This window comes from Pezoporus wallicus, unplaced genomic scaffold (assembly GCF_028554395.1).
Source record: "Pezoporus wallicus isolate ANWC-B61680 ecotype Strahan unplaced genomic scaffold, APGP_CSIRO_Pwel_v1 contig_12500, whole genome shotgun sequence".
Lineage (NCBI taxonomy): Eukaryota > Metazoa > Chordata > Aves > Psittaciformes > Psittacidae > Pezoporus > Pezoporus wallicus.
The window spans coordinates 83,999-102,495 of NW_026642777.1; the positions used below are offsets into that span (position 1 = coordinate 83,999).

General features: G+C 54.5%; 1 protein-coding gene across 1 annotated transcript; it reads left to right on the forward strand.

Moving 5' to 3' along the window:
- The first annotated feature begins 596 nt into the window (after nt 1-596).
- TM9SF4 (transmembrane 9 superfamily member 4) lies at nt 597-14,788 on the forward strand. Its single transcript, XM_057432246.1, has 18 exons — nt 597-662; nt 5,084-5,194; nt 6,660-6,759; nt 7,167-7,335; nt 7,416-7,545; nt 8,009-8,132; nt 8,656-8,774; nt 8,888-8,999; nt 9,483-9,553; nt 9,984-10,116; nt 10,566-10,647; nt 10,742-10,817; nt 11,153-11,236; nt 11,453-11,628; nt 11,943-12,006; nt 13,251-13,370; nt 13,984-14,073; nt 14,336-14,788. The coding sequence occupies exons 1-18, from the start codon at nt 642-644 to the stop codon at nt 14,483-14,485; spliced, it is 1,932 nt and encodes a 643-aa protein (XP_057288229.1). The 5' UTR covers nt 597-641; the 3' UTR covers nt 14,486-14,788.
- The last annotated feature ends 3,709 nt before the right edge of the window (nt 14,789-18,497 follow it).

Sequence of the window (18,497 nt, forward strand, 5' to 3'; positions counted from 1 at the left end):
GCTCCCAGTTCTGATTTAACATCGGCCAGAGCTTCGCAGCCTCAGCACCGGGCCGGGCCCCCCTTGCACTCTGTATGTCATTTAATAACGCGTTATCTGGGGAAAGGGAAGAAGCAGCACTTGGTTTCTACGGGACCGCCCCGCACGCCTTCCAGCAGGGCCCTTCCTGCCATTACGTTCTCCTTCTACAGAGGCAAAGTCCGGTGCTTCTGAGCTTTAGTGCCCACTTGGGAGCTGCTTTCTGTAACCAATAAAGTAGTGATCAATGCAGCCCTCACCCTGCGGCCTTTCCGGCCGTGCCAGAGCCCTCAGCACCGCTGGGAGCGGGACAGCGGGGTCGGTGCCGCCCCAAAGCCCCGCAGCCGCAGTGCCCGCACCGGACATGGCGCCCGCGGCGTCGTGGCCGCGCTGCTCGCGAAGGCCGCTGCCCTCAGCAAAGATGGTGGCGCTGCTCCCCTGACCTCAGGGCCGGTCCCGCCGGGCACCGGAACTGTGGCCCCGGCCGGCGGCAGCGCTGGGCCCGGCCCGGCCCCCGGAGCTCCGGCGCTAGGCCCGGCCCGGCGCGGCCGCTGTCGCCATGGCGATGAGCCCCGCGGCTGACTTCCGCTGACGTCACGTGCATCCCGACACGTGGATCCAAGATGGCGGCGTCGGCGGCGATGGTGAGTGCGGCGGCCCGGGCCGGGCCCGTGTCCGCTGGGGCCCGCTGGGCGCGGGGGCTCCGGGCCGGGCGGGCCCCTGGCGGCGGAGGACGCGGTTCCAGGTCCGCAGCCCCCCCCGGCCCCGCGCCTCGTCCCGCCCGGCCCCGCGGGCTGCGCCGGGCCCGGCCCGCGGAGCGCTCCCTCGTCCGCCCGGGGCCGTGCAGCGATCGCGCCTCTCCTGGGGGTGTCCCGGCGGCCCGGCCGGCGGTGGCACCGGGGGAGGGCAGGGGCGGAGCGGGGCCCGGCTCAGCCCTGCCTGGCCCCGCGGCGGCAGAACCGGCTCCGGGTGCTCCGCTCACGGCGCTGTCCGGGCAGGAGGGACCGGGGGCGGGGGCGGGGACTTCGGGCGCTGTTGGCTGCCCCGAGCACCCGGCAGCACCGGGCCGGGTTCCGCTCCCGTGCGGTTCTCTGCAAGGGGAGCGTTGGCTTGCACCGGGTGCTGGCGCCAGGCAAAGGGCTGCTGTGTTCTGTGCGGTTTTAACAAGCGTTCGGCAGTGACAGCAGCTGCTTCGCCTCCCCACGTCTCAATTACTATGACTGAGTTATTCCGAGTCCTTGGGGAGCTGGAAATGTTTCCCATGGGGATTTGCTGAGGTAGGAGAGCATCGGTGCAACCTCACGGAGGAGGAAATGAGCTCTGAGATGTTAATTTTCTCTCTGAAGTTTTGCAGACAAATGGATTTCCCTCCTTGCTTTCACAGAAGGATGTGTCCTTAATGTCGTGTTGTGGAATAGCCACATGAGGAAAGGATGTGTGCTGATGCAAGGGTCGCTGCTGGCTGGGGTAGGGGATGTGAGGCAGCATAAAGATTGGCAGAAACTGCAAGGGAGGTTGGAAGAGCGGAGGTTTTCATTCGTTCTGCTTCAAGCACCTTCAGACTCCAGTGGCTTTCTCCCAGGCAGGGAGGAGGGAAGAGCCTGAGCGGGCTGGGGATGGTCCTGCTGAGAACTTCCCTGAGGCCTTCCCTGTTGTGGCAGCAGAGAAGGCTGCTGCCAGCTCTCCAGGCGTCAAAGGAGCTCTCTGAAATCAATGTGAATGCAGCACTTGTCTCCTTTCAGAGGCTTTCAGGGACTCCTCTGGGTGCAGGGGTGAGCAGGGAGAGGCACAAGAAAGATGAGCTTGTCCAAGCAGTTGTTGAGAGCATCTGAGGAGGCAGCGCTGGGGAAAGGGGGTGAGCACTGGGCTGGTCCTCAGGGGGTGCAGAGCAGGTGCCATTAGCGCTGTGTGTGTCCTCTTGGTGTGCCTGACAGTAGAATGGATGGTACACAGCGGGGAGAGAGCTCCAGTTTGCTCTGTTACCTGTGGGTCCTTTGTTTCCCAGTTGTGGGTTGTGTCTCCTCCCTTTCTGTCACCACAGGAAAAGCTCCTGGTAAGTGCCCAGAGAAGCTGTGGCTGCCCCATCCCTGGCAGTGTTCAAGGCCAGGTTGGACACAGGGGCTTGGAGCAAGCTGCTCCAGTGGAAGGTGTCCCTGCCTGTAGAATGGCTGCAAGGAAGGGTGGAGTTAACTTATTCGGAGAGCCAAGTGCCAAAGGTAATCACAGAAATCAATTTCAGAGTCCCCCCCCGAGAGACCCCACAAACACCAGGGTGGTTGTTGCTGCCCTCAGAGGCTGCATGTGACATGGTGTGTGCCAAGGGGGAGAGCAGCTGATGCAGGAGGGGTTGATCCTGCTTCTGCAGTCACTGCTCTCATTCAGCTCCTTTTCTCCTAAGGAAGGGTCTCTTGCAAGCTTGTGACTACATTTGCTCATCTGGTAAAATCATCAGGCTTAGTCAGTCCCTATGGTGGTGTCCCCGTGCAGTGGGGTTTGTGTGCTCTAGAGTTGTGCACGTTTGGTGTTCCGATTCCCTCAGCTGTGAGCCTCCTGGGGGTGTTCTGGGGTAGAAGCAGTTGGTGAAGGCCACAAAGGTGCCTCCCATCTGCTGGGGTCGGAGCCGCAGCAGGGCTCTGTGACTGAACAGAAGCAGGGCTCTGCCCCGTAAGTTGTGACCTTGCAGGGGGGATAACTTGGCCTGCAGCATCCCCCAGCTGGGCTGATGGCCCGGCCAGGCCCGGGAGCTGTGCAGGTGTTTTGGCATTGGGCTGTGCTGTCCTTGCTGAGCTCCTGCCTTCATCTGGAGAAGATGAAATGTGTCAGTCCGTATGAAAGCAAAGAGCCTGAGAAGGAGGGGCCCTGGCTTCACCTTGGGCTGTGAGCTGTGGTTTAGGAACCTGCACTGGCCATTTCCTTCACATCCCACTTCCCGAGCTGCCCACCTGTTGCACAGCAGCACCATTCCCGTCTCTTGCTACCGAATGTGTTTTCCTGGCAAGGCTTTCCATGGTCCCCCTCATGGCTTTTCTGTTGCCGGGTGTTGCCTGAGTCATCGTCATCTGCATGCGAGGAGCCTCATTGCTGCCAGAGCTCATCAGAAATCTCATCTTCCCCGTGCCTGCAGGTCTCCTGAGCACCTCCCCAGTTCTGGCCTGCTCTTGTCGCCCACAGGCTCTTAGTGCACGGGTGGCACTGGTGTGGTTTGGGTTTTATTGGGTGCTGCGCTGGATGCCTGGCACTTCAGTGACAAAGGGAGCTACAGGTCAGTGGCTGCTCTGGAGTGTGATGGAGGGCAGGAGTGTGGTGTCCTTCCCGTGCTGCACCTGCCCTGGGCACCAAGCCTTGTCCTGCTTGGTCAGAGCCTCACAGGGTCCCCTTTTACCAGATGGGAGAAGGCAAAGCATAGTGGAGCACAGAGAACAGCTCCACAGTGTTCCGAGGCAGAGCGGGACTGAAGTCCAAGCAATTTGAAAGAGTGCTGCCCACCTGCTTTCCAGAGGAAGCTTTCTGCTGGTTCCGATTCCATTAAGAGGTGCTTAGAAGAGATCTGAAAACCTCCCTGGTCAGAAAACAGATCTGATCATGATTCTATGATTTAGTACTAACCCATTTCTGGAGGTGCCTCGTGTTTGCATCTTGGGTACGTTTTACATTTTAACCCCCTGATATTCATGACTTTTCCTTTCATCCTGCTCCGTTGCAGTTAATTCTGGATACTCTGTTGACCCTTGCTGGTGTCTGGGCCAAATGTACCTTACCAGGCTCAGAATAAGGCAAAGGGAATGTGATGAAGAGGAAGGGGCTGTGGGGCAATAAACACAGAGGATCCATTTGGGACAGGCTCTGCGGGCGGCTGCTGGGATCCTGGAGCTCCGTGCTTTCCTCTCTGCTCCCTGTGGTATCCAGCTTGTATCCATGAGCCAGCCTCAGGTTTACTTCCGAGCCAGCCTCAGGTTTACTTCCCTCCCGGCCTGCCCAGACTGTGTCTATTGGTGGGAGGGTAGAGCTGAGCCAGAGGAGGCACCAGGCTGGTGGAGGTGGCTCGGTCTGGTTCCAGCCTCACTTCCTCAGGCTGATTCCTCTCCCTTTCCCGTCTATATTTGTCTTCCAGGCCTGATTACCGAGTCCCTGCTTGTCGGTGGGAGGGCAGTGGGTCACGGAGCTGCTGGGGAAGGCAGCAGTTGGGTTTACTGTGGCTGCAGCATGAGCTCAGGAGGCATCCCAACTCAGACCCCGGGTTTCTGTGGTTATCCAGTGGTGCCGTACCCACAGGGGGGTCAAGAGGCTGGGCTGGAGCCTGTAATACAGTGAGATTACAGCAGGGCTGGTGCTTGAACCCAGCCAGGGTGCTGCTGTCTAATACTCTAAAGCTTGATTTTCATCTCACAGCTTTCCCACCGTGCTGGAGGGGGCTGGTCACCTCTGGTGATGGGAGGGACCAAGGAAGCAGCAAAGTCTGGGACTGGGTTTGCTGCTGCTGGTGTACGGGGCCTGATTTGGGTTGGAGCCCTCATGGAATTGAACCTTCCACCTGACCCTGACAAAGGGGTGGGAGCTCATTTTGTTTTGTCATGTTACTGAGCTGTGCTCTAGCCTGGAGGGGAGAGGGAAGAAGAGGGGAGCAGTGATGTGACCATCCTGTGGGTGCAGCGAGTGATTATCTTGCTGTCAGAGCTTACCCTGCATTAACTCCTGATGTGCAGGGCTGACAGAAATCCAGCCCCAGGGCTGTGCCCCCCTTCTCTGGCAACCCCTGGACCCTGACACAGGGGTGTTGGCTGGGGGAGAGTGGAACACGCAGCTGACAGCCCGCTGGATGGAGCGGGGTACAGAGAAGTGGCTGAGCAAAGCCAGTGTTTTCCTAATTCAGATGAAGAGGCAGAGAGCAGAAAGGGACTCGATGGGAGTCACAAAACAAGTCAAGGATAGCTCTTCTGAATTCAGTTTGTGTTTGATCACCTGAGTGCAGCCTTCCCAGCCCTGGGGTGGACACGTTCGGTGCCATTGCCCGTCTCTGGTGTTCTTCCATGTTTCTGTTGTGATGATGTTTCTTCTCCTCTCGCAGGAAAGGCTGAGGTACACACTGCTCCTGCTGTTCCTGCACAGTACAGACTCCTTCTATGTACCTGGGGTGGCTCCTATCAACTTCCACCGCAACGACCCTGTAGAAATTAAGGTAGGATGAACTCGGATGGAACTGTTAGTCTGCCTCTTCTGGGTTTTCTTGTGTTTTCTTCTTTATATCACAGCAGATAAGTGGGACTAGGAAGTCAAATGTGGGGATCCTGGTTCTAAACTGGGGGCAGGTACTTTTTCACAGTAAGCAGCGCTCGGTGGTCGCTGTCATCATCTTGCCCTGCAGTGCCCAACAGGATTCTCTTCCTTCCTTCTGAAATCTACCCAGTTCCTTCAGTGGCTGCACCAGAGCCCTCGAGATGTGGCTCTGTCTGGGAGCTCTCTTTCTCACCATAGCTGTGAACTGAATTTCTCAGAGGCTTTTCTCCAGCGCTGTACTGCCTCTCAGTGCTTGTAGAGTTTGGACCTTCAGGTGAATGATAAAGAAGTGGTTTGAATCAGACCTTTTCAGTTCTCTCTTCTTCCTGCTCTTCTGCTTGGCTCATGTTGTGTCTTCAAGTCCAGTGAAGTCCATGATAAACCCTTTCCAAGTGCAGGTGTTTGTCCTTGAGCAGATCTTGCTGGCCTGGCTGGCTGCAGAGCTGGTCCTGTGCAGTGTTGCTGGGAGGGAGCGATGGAGCAGGAGGAGGCCAGGTTTCCTTTCCACACATCAGCAACTTGTAGCCCATTTCATTTATGTCTCTGAAGCTGTGGCCTCGCCTCAGCAGAATGCAGCCCCTGTGGGGATGCTGAGCTGGGGCTCCCACGGGAAGCACAGCAGAGTTTTCTCTTTGGCCACAGGCTGCCAGACATAGGCTATTTTTAAGCAAAAGAGACTTGCCTGTGGCTACAGGGAGCTTCCCAGCCGAGAGGGCATTGGAATGGCTGTTCTCAAAGGGATTTCAGGAGCCAAATGCTGCCTCAAGTGATGAGGCGAGTCAGTGACTGCCAGCACTCTTCCAGTAAGTGAGCTTGGCAGCGATACAGACACTTCTGTTCTTAGAGCAGCCGTGGCCTTGGCTATCGTGGTCTCTGCACTTCCTTGTGGCATGCGATTGGTGGGAGCTCTCCAGAAATGCCTGGGGTTTGTCACCATCCCTTGTCTCCCCGATCTGATGGCTCCAGAGATAAAACCTATTGCAGGAGGCCCGAGCCCTGCAGCCAGCGTGACCTGGTTGGTTTCTTAGTGTAGGAAACGTGACTCCTGAGCCTCTTTTGAGGCTTTTGTTGCTTCCTAGGACTCCACTGAGTCATAAATTTGTGAAGCCAATCCCCAGTGCTTCTTCCTTCAAGCGTTCCTTTGTGAATGAACCGCTACTAAACCGTAGCGTAGAGAATGTGCACCCAGGAACCGTGCAGAGGAAAGGGAGTTGGAGCTCTCCCAGGAACATCTGTCTCCTTTTCCATTATTTAACAGCTTCAAGTGAGCTTTATGGGAGGTGCCTTGTATCAGCTGCTGGCTGGTGCTGAGAGGGGACAGAGAACTCAGTCCTTTCATGGGGATAATCCTTCTGTTCTTCCTGCAGGCTGTGAAGCTCACCAGCTCCCGAACCCAGCTCCCGTACGAGTACTACTCCCTGCCCTTCTGCCAGCCCACCAAGATAACATACAAGGCTGAGAACCTGGGTATGTATCTGTTGAACAGCATGTTGCCAGCAGTCAGTGGGCTGCCGTTCATGAGCTGAGTGAGGGTGTTTACAGGAGTAAAAGCAATTGCAAATGTCATCTCTAATAAACTGTTTGTGGGGAGCCTGCTTCCTCTAATCCATGATGTGCTGGCTGTTTGCAAGCTGGGATTTCGCTGTAGTGGAAAGGGGAAATGCCTTTCTTCATGGAGGGTTTGTAACCTGCTGCACAAGTAATGCTTGATGCTTCTGACACAGCAGATGAACTGTCCTTCAGTTCACCCTTGCATCTGTGCTAACGGAGCGGACGTGCTGCCGTCATTCCTGCTTACACTGCTCACCCAGGGCAGGATCCCTGCTGAGAAGCCTGGTGGTCTCCAACCCTGCCCTTGTTTTCCTGTTTTGCAGGTGAGGTTCTCCGGGGGGACCGAATTGTAAATACCCCTTTCCAGGTCTCCATGAACGTGGAGAAGAAATGTGAAGTTCTGTGCAACTTCCCCAACAAACCGGTCACTCTGACAGTGGAGCAGAGCAAGCTGATGGCCGAGCGGATCAGGGAGGATTACTATGTCCATCTGTGAGTCACCTCAAGTGTGGGTCTGTGTCTGTGAGGACTCGGTGCTGTGGCCAAGTCTCATCTGGAATCTCTGTTTTCAGCATTGCCGATAACCTCCCTGTGGCAACACGGCTGGAGTTCTATTCCAATCGTGAGGAAGAGGAGAAGAAGAAGGAGAAGGATGTGCAGTTTGAGCATGGATACAGGCTTGGCTTTATGGATGGTAACAAGGTAGGGAATCCAGATGCTGTCTGAGGGATGCCTGGGGGGGACTGGGGTGTCTGTCAGGGCGTGTTAGAAGTCTGCCAGGGAGTATGAGTTGGGCATGCAACCAGAAGCTCTTATAAAGAGTGGGAAGATGAGAGAGAGGTCTCTCACTGGAAGAAGGGGGTGGCTGCCACGTGGTTGGGATGTGAGATACAGTGATGTTTTTCAGGCCAGAAGCAGACCAAAGCATTGTCCCTGGTGCTTGGGGTGGTTGAGGTGTTACCTTTTCAACATCTCTGTTCACTCCTCTTGTTCCTTTAGCCTTGAAAAGCATTAGCCTGATGTTGCCCTGTAGCACAGTGTATCTGGGAACAGTTGGAGTCTTTAGTTTCCTTCACTGAAGCTGCTTTCTGAACTCGTTTTTTCTAAACCTTCCCCCTTCCTCCCTTGGGGTGCTAACGCTTTATTTAATGTTGATCTCTTTCAGTTCTACCTGCACAACCACCTCTCCTTCATCCTTTACTACCACAGAGAGGATGTGGAAGAGAACCAGGAGCACACCTACAGGGTTGTGCGCTTTGAAGTCATTCCCCAAAGTATTAAACTAGAAGGTAAGAGGCTCTTCAGGAGGGGCACAAGGGAGAGAAGTCTCGTAGGGCCAAGAGCTGAATGCCACTGATGTGTCAGAGGCCCAGAAATGAGAGAGTCCAAATTACAGGATAAATAAACCCCTTTGCTATTAAGGAAGTACCAACAGTGAGAGAGATCCTTGAAACGGAATCCATGGAAAATTGAACTTAAAGGCTGGGAGGAAAACACTCCTATGTGTGTGAGCTCAATGGGAAACGTGTGTTGAAGGGAAGTTGCTCATAGTGTGTGGCATCCCTCTGGCAGCAGCAGGCTCTGCTGAACCGGTCTTGTTTCCCAGCATATCACGTGGAATAGGGGATTTGTTCCCTGTCTAGATCTTGGTTTCTGACCAACTCTAACTTTGGGTAAGGGAAGTTTTTCCCCTGTTTGGAGCAATTAAGGAGCACCTTATGGGTGCCTGGGATGAGGATGGGCCAGGCAGGAGGTGGTCCAGAGGGATGGGCTGACCTCCAGATCTCCAGTGTGCCATGTTTTCCCCTGCAGACTTGAAAGCTGATGAGAAGAGTATGTGCACCCTGCCTGAAGCTACCGGCTCTGCCCCTCAGGAAATAGATCCTTCTAAGGAGAACCAGTTGCTCTTCACCTACTCTGTCCACTGGGAGGTGAGGAACAGAAGCTGGCTGGCAGCTTGCGCCCTGCTCCGTGCGTCTGTCTGAGGTGTGGTGGGAGGCACTGGGAATGTGCTGGTGTGAGAAGGGCTTTGCTGGTCTTTCAGGAAAGTGACATCAAATGGGCTTCCCGCTGGGACACGTACCTGACCATGAGTGACGTGCAGATCCACTGGTTTTCCATCATTAACTCCGTTGTGGTCGTCTTCTTCCTTTCAGGTGAGTGAGAACTGGGGAGGGCGAAGCCTTTGCCATTAGTGTGCAGGGAGCCTCCTGTAAGCCTCAGCTGCAGGTGCCTCGAGGGGATGTGGCCGTGTCTGAACCTGGTCAGAAGGGGCAGGAAACAGCCATCAGCACATGAAACCTCCTGTTCAGGCATCACCCCTGGGGTCAGACAGTTTTACCCACTTCTGCTCTCTGAGTAGGGCAGTTGAAGGAGCAGAATGTGGTTAAAGCCCATCTTGCATGTCCATATTTAAGGAAAAAAAAAACAACCAGAGTGCCCCATTCCTGCTGGAATACCACCCCCTGCTCCCTGGGGTTTGTTTCTGTCTCTCTGAAGGCTGGGGAGATGGGTGATGACTTGAGACCTCCTCTTCTAGCCAGAACTGTGTGTTGGTGGGCACCGTGTAGCTGCACATCATGAGAGCAGCAGAGCCATGCAGGAGCCTCTGAGCCAACCTCACTTTATGCTTGTTTCAGGTATTCTCAGCATGATCATCATCCGCACGCTCCGGAAGGACATTGCCAACTACAACAAGGAAGATGACATTGTGAGTGTGTGTTCCGGGGGCTGGGAGCAGAGAGGGAGGGAAGCACGGATGAGGAGGGATCTAGGATGAAGACTTGGATGTCTTGTCTCTTTCTTTGCCCCTGGTTTGCTTGGAGCCCTGGAAACGGGAGGGACAGTTGTGTCGTGTGTGCTCAGGACACCTCTGGCTGTCTGTGTACAACAGCAGTTCAGGTTCAGGTGCCTTCAGACCTAAGCAATGACAGCAGGCAGGTCCCTAAATGTGTGTCCTGGCACTGGCAGTTCTGGTTTTCAGTGTTCTAAGCTCAAGAGGAAAGAAGTTTCTTAAGCAGAGGGATAAAGTTCTGTAGAAGAACCAGATACAGGGAAATAACCTCAGCCTGGCTGCGGTAGGACCTTAATTTCCACTGGAATATCACACCTGAATAACCTTTTTCCTGTTGTTGCTACAGGAAGATACGATGGAGGAATCTGGTTGGAAACTTGTCCATGGAGATGTCTTCAGGCCTCCGCAGTATCCTATGATCCTCAGCTCTCTCCTGGGCTCTGGAATTCAGCTCTTCTGTATGATCCTGATTGTCATCTGTGAGTGGCAGGAGTTGCATGGGGTGGCTGTCAGAAGGGGAACAATGCCTGAGGGGGTGTGTAGCTCCCACTGATGCTCACCTTCATTGGATCAGGGTCTGTGCTTGGCATTCCTGAGTCTCTCAGTGGCATTTCCCAGCTGAGGCATCTTTTGTCTCTGTTTCCTGTAATCAAGACACAAACCCTGGGTCACAGTGGGCTGAGAGGCTCCTGCATGTGTGCACTCCACCCCAGAGCTGCACCTGCTCAGATCCCTGGGGAAACTGAGGCTAAAGCCGGGGCTTCCTCCCTCTGGCCAGTGCTGGAGGCTGTGGATGTGTTGTGCCTTAAAGGCAATGAGGCAGGCTCCAGGCAGCTGTGGTCTGCGTGTGGGGATGCCCCTGTTCTCCAGGTGCTGATGAGCACACGGTCATCAGAGCCGCTGTTCTTTGTCCTCTTCCCCTCTGCAGTTGTTGCTATGCTGGGGATGCTGTCGCCCTCCAGCCGGGGTGCGCTGATGACTACAGCCTGCTTCCTCTTCATGTTCATGGGGTAAGTGCTTCCACTGCTTCCCCCAGCAGTGCTGTCCTGCCTGCCCTTCTCCCCAGCAATGAGCACTGATTTTCTCTGTCTTGTTTCTGTGCAGGGTTTTTGGAGGGTTCTTTGCTGGCCGCTTATACCGGACTCTGAAAGGACATCGATGGAAGAAGGGAGCTTTTTGTGTGAGTCTTGTGGTGCTCTGTGCTGTTTATCCACGTCTGCTGATCTGTGGGTGAGCTCCACACATACCTGTGGGTAGCTGGGCACGGCCTGGCTGTACTGCAGGGATGTGGGGTGGGTCGAGTCCTTGTAGCTTTACATGAGAGGGCAAACGCCAGAGCCTGTACTACAGCACAGCAGGAGGGTTGTCTGAGATCCTCCCTGCGGCCCTTCCACTGCCCCTTAGTGCTAAGGAAAAGGGCTGCTTCCTCCGTGTGTGCCTTGTCCCAGCAATGGACCATTAAAGAGAAACATCTGCTCCATCAGGGCTTTCTCTGACCCTGTGTTGCTCTTGCAGACAGCCACCCTGTATCCCGGCGTCGTCTTTGGGATCTGCTTCGTCCTGAACTGCTTCATCTGGGGGAAGCACTCCTCTGGAGCGGTGGGTACCTTCACCCTGGAGCCTGTGGGTGGCTGGGCTGTCAGGGATCACCCTAGAGGGTGGCTGGGCTGTCAGGGATCACTTGGTGTCACCACATCTCCCCACATGTGGCTGTCAGTGCAGGGGGTGAGCAGAGGGTTGGTCTGGCTGGCAACTTCAGTCTCCAGGGCAGGCTGAGTTCTCAGCCTCATGTTGTGACTCTTGGTGTGGTTCCAGGTGCCTTTCCCGACCATGGTGGCCTTGCTCTGCATGTGGTTTGGCATCTCCTTGCCCTTGGTCTACCTGGGTTACTACTTTGGGTTTCGCAAACAGCCCTATGACAACCCTGTTCGGACAAACCAGATTCCCAGGCAGATCCCGGAGCAGAGGTGGTACATGAATAAATTCGTGGGGTGAGTAAGCAGCGTCTGGTGAGTTCAGGCTCCTCCCCTCGGTCTCCTTGTGCTGCTGAATGTCGCCTTCTGCTGGTCTCTGGGCGCAGCCAGATGGCAAATGGGTTTCCTTGAGCAACCAGAGCCGTGCCAGGACTGGTGCCTATGGCAGTGGTACGTGCTCAACAGTGGAGCAGCTGTGCCAGTTACAGTGTGAAACTGGTGCCCTGGGGCTGCAGAGCTTCTGCTGGCAGTGCTCTGTGTGGTCACAGGGGACACGTCATGGCCGGACAGTTGTATTGTGCTGCTCATGAGCTTTTTCTCTTGTTCTGTAGGATTCTCATGGCTGGAATTCTGCCGTTTGGAGCAATGTTCATTGAGCTGTTCTTCATCTTCAGTGTAAGCATTTAACTCTCTCTGCTCCTATTCAGGGTCCGTTTTGTGCCATAGCTTTTGGAGGGAGGGGTTTTCCCCTGGATCAGTCTCTGGTTCCTGCCCTGGAACAGGGCAGCAGCAGGTTCTCTCCAGGCTGTTCCTGCCCTGGAATAGGGCAGCAGCAGGTTCTCTCCAGGCTGTTCCTGCCCTGGAACAGGGCAGCAGCAGGTTCCCTCCAGGCTGTTCCTGCCCTGGAACAGGGCAGCAGCAGGTTCTCTCCAGGCTGTTCCTGCCCTGGAACAGGGCAGCAGCAGGTTCCCTCCAGGCTGTTCCTGCCCTGGAACAGGGCAGCAGCAGGTTCTCTCCAGGCTGTTCCTGCCCTGGAATAGGGCAGCAGCAGGTTCCGTCCAGGCTGTTCCTGCCCTGGAACAGGGCAGCAGCAGGTTCCCTCCAGGCTGTTCCTGCCCTGGAACAGGGCAGCAGCAGGTTCCCTCCAGGCTGTTCCTGCCCTGGAATAGGGCAGCAGCAGGTTCCCTCCAGGCTGTTCCTGCCCTGGAACAGGGCAGCAGCAGGTTCCCTCCAGGCTGTTCCTGCCCTGGAACAGGGCAGCAGCAGGTTCCCTCCAGGCTGTTCCTGCCCTGGAACAGGGCAGCAGCAGGTTCTCTCCAGGCTGTTCCTGCCCTGGAACAGGGCAGCAGCAGGTTCCCTCCAAGCTGTTCCTGCCCTGGAATAGGGCAGCAGCAGGTTCTCTCCAGGCTGTTCCTGCCCTGGAACAGGGCAGCAGCAGGTTCCCTCCAGGCTGTTCCTGCCCTGGAATAGGGCAGCAGCAGGTTCCCTCCAGGCTGTTTCAGGGAGAGCTGGGCTGTGGGTCTCTGGAGTGTTTCCTTGCTGAAGGCACCTGGAGGTGTCTCAGGATGCTCCTAGGGGCTGTGAAGGACAATGGTAGGGCTGAAAGGTGCTGTAACATTATGGCAGGGAGGGGTCCTGGTCTGGAGGCATTCCCTGAGCTGTTCCAGCTGCTGCTCTTATGGACAGGGAGGAATTTGCTGTTCCATTGCTGGGGGATGGAGGGAATGAACAATTTACCTCAGAGCTGTCTTTGGGCACCTTTTTGCAACCAGATTCCTCTGAACTAATGTTGTGAAACTTATAAACCTGCAGCTCCACGAGGCCTTGTTTTTCCTTGGGTTAACTGCTAGAGTTAGTCTCATGTTTGCTGCTTGATGCCAGTAGTGTGGAAACAAACCTCCTCTGTGTCTTTGTTCCAGGCAATCTGGGAGAACCAGTTCTATTACCTTTTTGGCTTTCTCTTCCTGGTGTTTATAATCCTGGTGGTATCGTGCTCCCAGATCAGCATTGTCATGGTGTACTTCCAGCTCTGTGCTGAGGTGAGAGCTCCGTGGTTGTAGGTTCAGTCGCTCAGCTCACGTTAGTGCTGCTGCTCCATAGGAAGCCGGTGCAGCCCGGCCTCCCGAGGGGGGTTGTTGTTAACATCTCTGAACTTCAAGGAGAATTGAAGCTACCTGATACCTGCTAGGCTGGAAACTGTGGCTTCATCCCAGGAATTCTGCTGGGAGTGTGGGGTGTTTTGAGCTGACATCTCTTCCCAAAGGAACTGTCTTATTCCCTCCACATAGTAAATGAAGCACATGGCCACAAGTGAGCAGTGTTCCTCAGTAGCTGTGATCTTCACTTCACTGCCAGCTTTTTGTCCTCTCCGTTTGGAAACACTTCTGTGCCACAATAGCTCCCCAGCCCCAAACTGGGTTTCCTTTGAGTCATGGAATCATAGAATGGTTTGGGTTGGGAGGGTTAAAGCTCCTCCAGCTCCAACCCCTGCCATGGGCAGGGACACCTTCCACTAGAGCAGCTTGCTCCAAGCCCTGTCCCACCTGGCCTTGAAGGAAATGGGTGTTCTCCCTGCCTCAGAAGGGTCCCAGCTCCCTGGGGCAGTGGCACAGAAGGCAGCCTCAGGGGTAATGATGCTTTCTGCCCTGTCAGGATTACCGCTGGTGGTGGAGAACCTTCCTGGTGTCTGGAGGCTCTGCCTTCTACGTGCTGATCTATGCGGTCTTCTATTTTGTGAACAAGGTATTGTCCTTCCCCTTGTGTGAAAGTGCAGCCTTACCAGAGGAGACTGTTGGATTTGGGAAAGGACAGAGGCCTTCCAGAGGGGGGGAGAGGGTTGTAGTGCCTCTGGGTGTTCCCAATCCCTGCCTTGAGGGAATCTCTTTTCAGTTCCCATCAAAGTGGAGGGATTCCTCCCATTGTCCCCTTGCAGAGGGCACTGCCTGGTCTGGGGAGAGAACTGTTACCTCTGCTTGATTTTGCCTCTTTCTTCCTCTTGTTTTAGCTGGATATTGTTGAGTTCATTCCCTCCCTACTATACTTCGGCTACACGGCCCTCATGGTCCTGTCCTTCTGGCTCCTCACTGGCACCATTGGCTTCTATGCAGCCTACATGTTTGTCCGGAAGATCTACGCCGCAGTGAAAATAGACTGAAGGTGCAGAGACCCAGCAGGAAGCAGACACCTGAACGTGTGTCCTGGGAGCCAAGGGGACATCTTCTCCCAGCTCTTTTAAGGAAACAAAATCCCATGGGAGAGTGACAAGAGAAATAAATAACTCCTCCTTTTTTGGAATGTAACTGTGGCACAGTGTACATGGATTCCGGGCTACTTCTGGGGGGAAGAGGGGTCTGTAGATACCTTACATTTTAACTTTATTATCCTGTTCCATATTTGAGGGAGTTTTTTAGCAGAGAAATACCCCTCTGTATAAGTAAACCCCTTTTTTGCTAATTCATCCTTTTTTTTTTTTTATGTTGATGACGAATGGATTTGGGACAGCAATGGAAACACTTGTGAAGCTGTTTTCTTCCAGCCCCATGGGTGCTCTAGGATTCAGGGAGACTCTTCAGACAAACACCAGACTGGGTTTCTTTCCTGCCTTTGTGTCTGCACAGAAGAGGGAGCTTGACTATGGCAAAATCCAAGGAGCCTGAAGGCTTCAGAGCCGAGCCTTTGGCTTGTTTACAATTCAATGGAGGTGCCATTTGGAGCCTGGGAAGTGCAATTTCACCCTGGGAGCACTTGGGAACTGCAGCCTTCAGCATCACTTTTCCCTCCCTCCAGCCTGGGCCGGCACAGGCCACTTTGGATGCTCCACTGCTGGGATTCCCCTCGCTCGGGCGGCGCAGCCACTGCAGCAGGATGGAAGTGCCGTGGTTGTGCTGGTGCTGGAGCCCAGGACTGGGAGGAAGCACGAGGTAACTACAAGGGTTTGTCCTGTCCATGGCTCTGCTCCAGGAGGTTTCCTTCCTGGGAGCCCCTGCAGAGCCTTGCTGAGACACGGCTGCGCCGCTGCTGTCACGTCAGTGCCAAGCAATGATGCAGTATTGGGCCCGAGGTGTGTGCAGGGACGGGCCCCAGGAGCGCTCCCATGGCCAGGCTGGCTCCCTGCCTGCCCTTGCTGCTCCCTCCTCCTCCTCTTAGATTCTCTACCTCCAGGGAACAGAAACGCGGGCTCCCCTCAGCTGTACTTTGGTGCAGGGCTCGGGATGGCTGGTGTGGGCTCTCCTGCAGCTCCTCTCTTCCCATGACCCCGTGCCCGAACCAGTCCATGGGAAGCTCTTTCTGAAAGAGATGAAAAGTGGTTTCTGTTATTTTGGTCACGTAAATGCTCTTTACCTGTGAAAGGTCCCAGGTCACAGCAAAGGCTCCCTCCAGCCCCGAGCAGCCGGTTCACTCTGCCCTGCAGGGGAGGTGTAGTGACATCTATGAACGTTGTGCTCCTTGCTGTTGTGAGCAGCACGGGCTCCAACCAGCCAGGTGACACCCAACCAGAGCTGTTCTGAGCCCCCTGTTCCCAGCCCTGCTGTGCTCTGGTGAGGGCTCAGGGGCTTTTTGAACCCCAGTTGCCAGAAGGTTCCACCAGGTCCCCTCAGGGACCCATCTCTCACTGCTGGGGAGCCAAGTCCTTGGCACCTACCCCTCCAGCCTTCCCTGATGGCTTCTTTGGCCTCCATCGTGCCAAAGCCTAATCCACCAGGAAGCAAGGATGGGAAGAGGGAGCAGGGGATGCCTGAGCCAGCTGTGCTGTGGAGTCTGTGTCGGTTCTGATTTGAGGTCCCTCTCTAGCTTTTGGTTGATTTTTCTTTCCCCTTTTTCCGTGCTGCCCCAGTGGAGGGGCTCTGCAAGCAGTGATTTAATTTCTCTCCCTTCCCCAAAGTGTTTTCTCTGTATTCTTTGTAATTTTTAATTAATGTATGTATTCTCTGTGTCCTATTGTAAATAAATCGGCCATTGTCCTGTTGTCCTGCTCTCTGCCTTGTCCTAAACCACCTCTGGGGATTGCCTTTTCATCAGCACCCGCGTGGTCTTTGACGTGTGGCTTCAGCAGCAGCAGAGCCTGCAATGAGCCTGGTTCTTTCTGTAACATTTTTCTTCCTGGTAAACTTGGCTGAGCTTGAGGCCTCTCCTGGTGTGGCACATCCTGTGTGCTGCTGTGCACCTGGATCAAGCACTGTGTCTCGCTGGGCTGCTCTCGTGGGCTGCCCGTGGGACTTCAGCGACTCATCCCCCGTGTGTGAAATACTTTGATTCATGAAGTGCCAATGGGGGAGCAGCTGGACTGGGACAGCAACAGGCTGGTAGTGCTGAGCAGATGGAGGTGAGAGTAGGGGTAGGATGGGAGCCGGAGCATTCTGCAGGTGTGTTGGTGCTGTGGGAGCTGGATCTTCAGTGTTGGCTTCCGGCTTGATCCCTTTCCCAGAGCTTGTGTGTTGCTGCTGGGGCTGGGGTGGCAAATACCTGAATGAAAGCTCAGCAATCACTGGAAGAGTCTGCAGGGGAAATGCTGCCACATGGCCGGTAACCCCCGTGAGCCCCAGTAACCACAACTTTCTGTCTACCAAACATGGCTCTCCCTGACAGGAGGTGACAGTCTCTGCTGTCTCTGTGTCCCCAGTAGGGCACTGAGTCTGGTTTTGGGTCTAATTCTTTGCTTGAAAGAAACTTAATCTCTGGATTCATGGAGGGACCTGGACTTTTGGCCTCAGGATTCTGTCTTTGCTTCAAACCAACCCTTCAGAGCACAGGAGGAGCCTCATGGCTCCATCCCCTTGTGCACACATGCACCCCCGCCCCAGCAGCTTTCCTGGCTGCACTGCAGCAGCTTCCTGCTGTGTCTTGCCCACAGTCCCACTGGCACGTGCTCGTCTCAGCCGACTCCTGATTCTCCTCATGGCTCAGGATGTATTTCCTAATGCACACTTGGAACACGCTTCCTGATGGACACAGTCCCAAGCAGAGCTGAGATGCTCAAAGTATTTTCTATGAGCAGGTAAGAGCTCACTGACCAGCCTCAGGAAATCAGTTGTGAATTGTGTATTTGGTGTTTCCAATGGGAGCAGCCTCAATAGCTCTAGACCTGCTGACAAGGTACTTACAGGTTATATACTGCTGTGGAATGGGCACTTGGAATCCACTTCCCAGCCCGAACACTTGGCATTAGCTCCAGTGTGCTGCCTCCAGACATGCTGCTCCCTTTGCTGGCCTGGCCCTTCCCTGCACTGACCCGTTGGTGCGGTTCTGCTGTTGGAAGAGCTGGGAAAGCAAATCACACGTGCAAATAATAGCAAAATGAAATCCATTTATTCTTTGACAGACTACTGGGAGGAAAAAGCTGCCTGGCTCTAATTCAGCTACCTCTGCTAAAGAAATTCCAGTGCTGACATCTGTCAGGTACAATGCAGGCACCAAGCAAGCGAGCTGGATGTTCCGGACACAGGGGAAGGTGTGTGGTGGCATTGCATAAATCTGGGACTCCTCCCTTGCAGGAAGGGATCAGTTCTCACCATTTATTACTTTACAAAAGAAAAATACTAATCCTCTCACCTGGAGACAGGCAGAAGGTTTGCATATAACTGGGAACAGTGTGGGACTCTTCACTTTGCAAAGAGAAAAGCAACAGGAGACAGGCCTGAGGTATTCAGTGGTGGTAAACAGAAGACTGGCTGAAATGCCCCATTTACCTTTTCTGTTAGAGAACAAGAAGGCACTCGTTGAACTTCAAAGGCAACGTTTTCCAGTGGAGAGAAGGAAGTACTGCATTTAACTCGGGGGATCATTGCCACAGGATATTGCTGAGGTAAATAAATCTTATATTACATTTTGATACAAAAGTAGTATTTGCAGCATTGCTGGCTAACCTAACGCACCTGCTGGATGGTCAGAGATCAGTGGATCACTAAACAGTCATTCTGGGAAGAGTTACTAAGCTAAATTCAAAATAACATTCTGGAGCAGAAGGGGAGAAGCCAAGGGGCAGTCGAGGCATGGCCAATGTCCCACTGAGGGCTCCGTGGCAGGGAGAAGGGATGTTCTCTGGGGAGGGCAGCATCAGCTTCACCTGAGGAGCTGAGAGACACAGTAGAGGTAGATTTTGCATTTTCTACATTTATAGAGAAAAATATTGACCAATTTCCTGGTTTGTGTTGGCCTACAATGGTTCC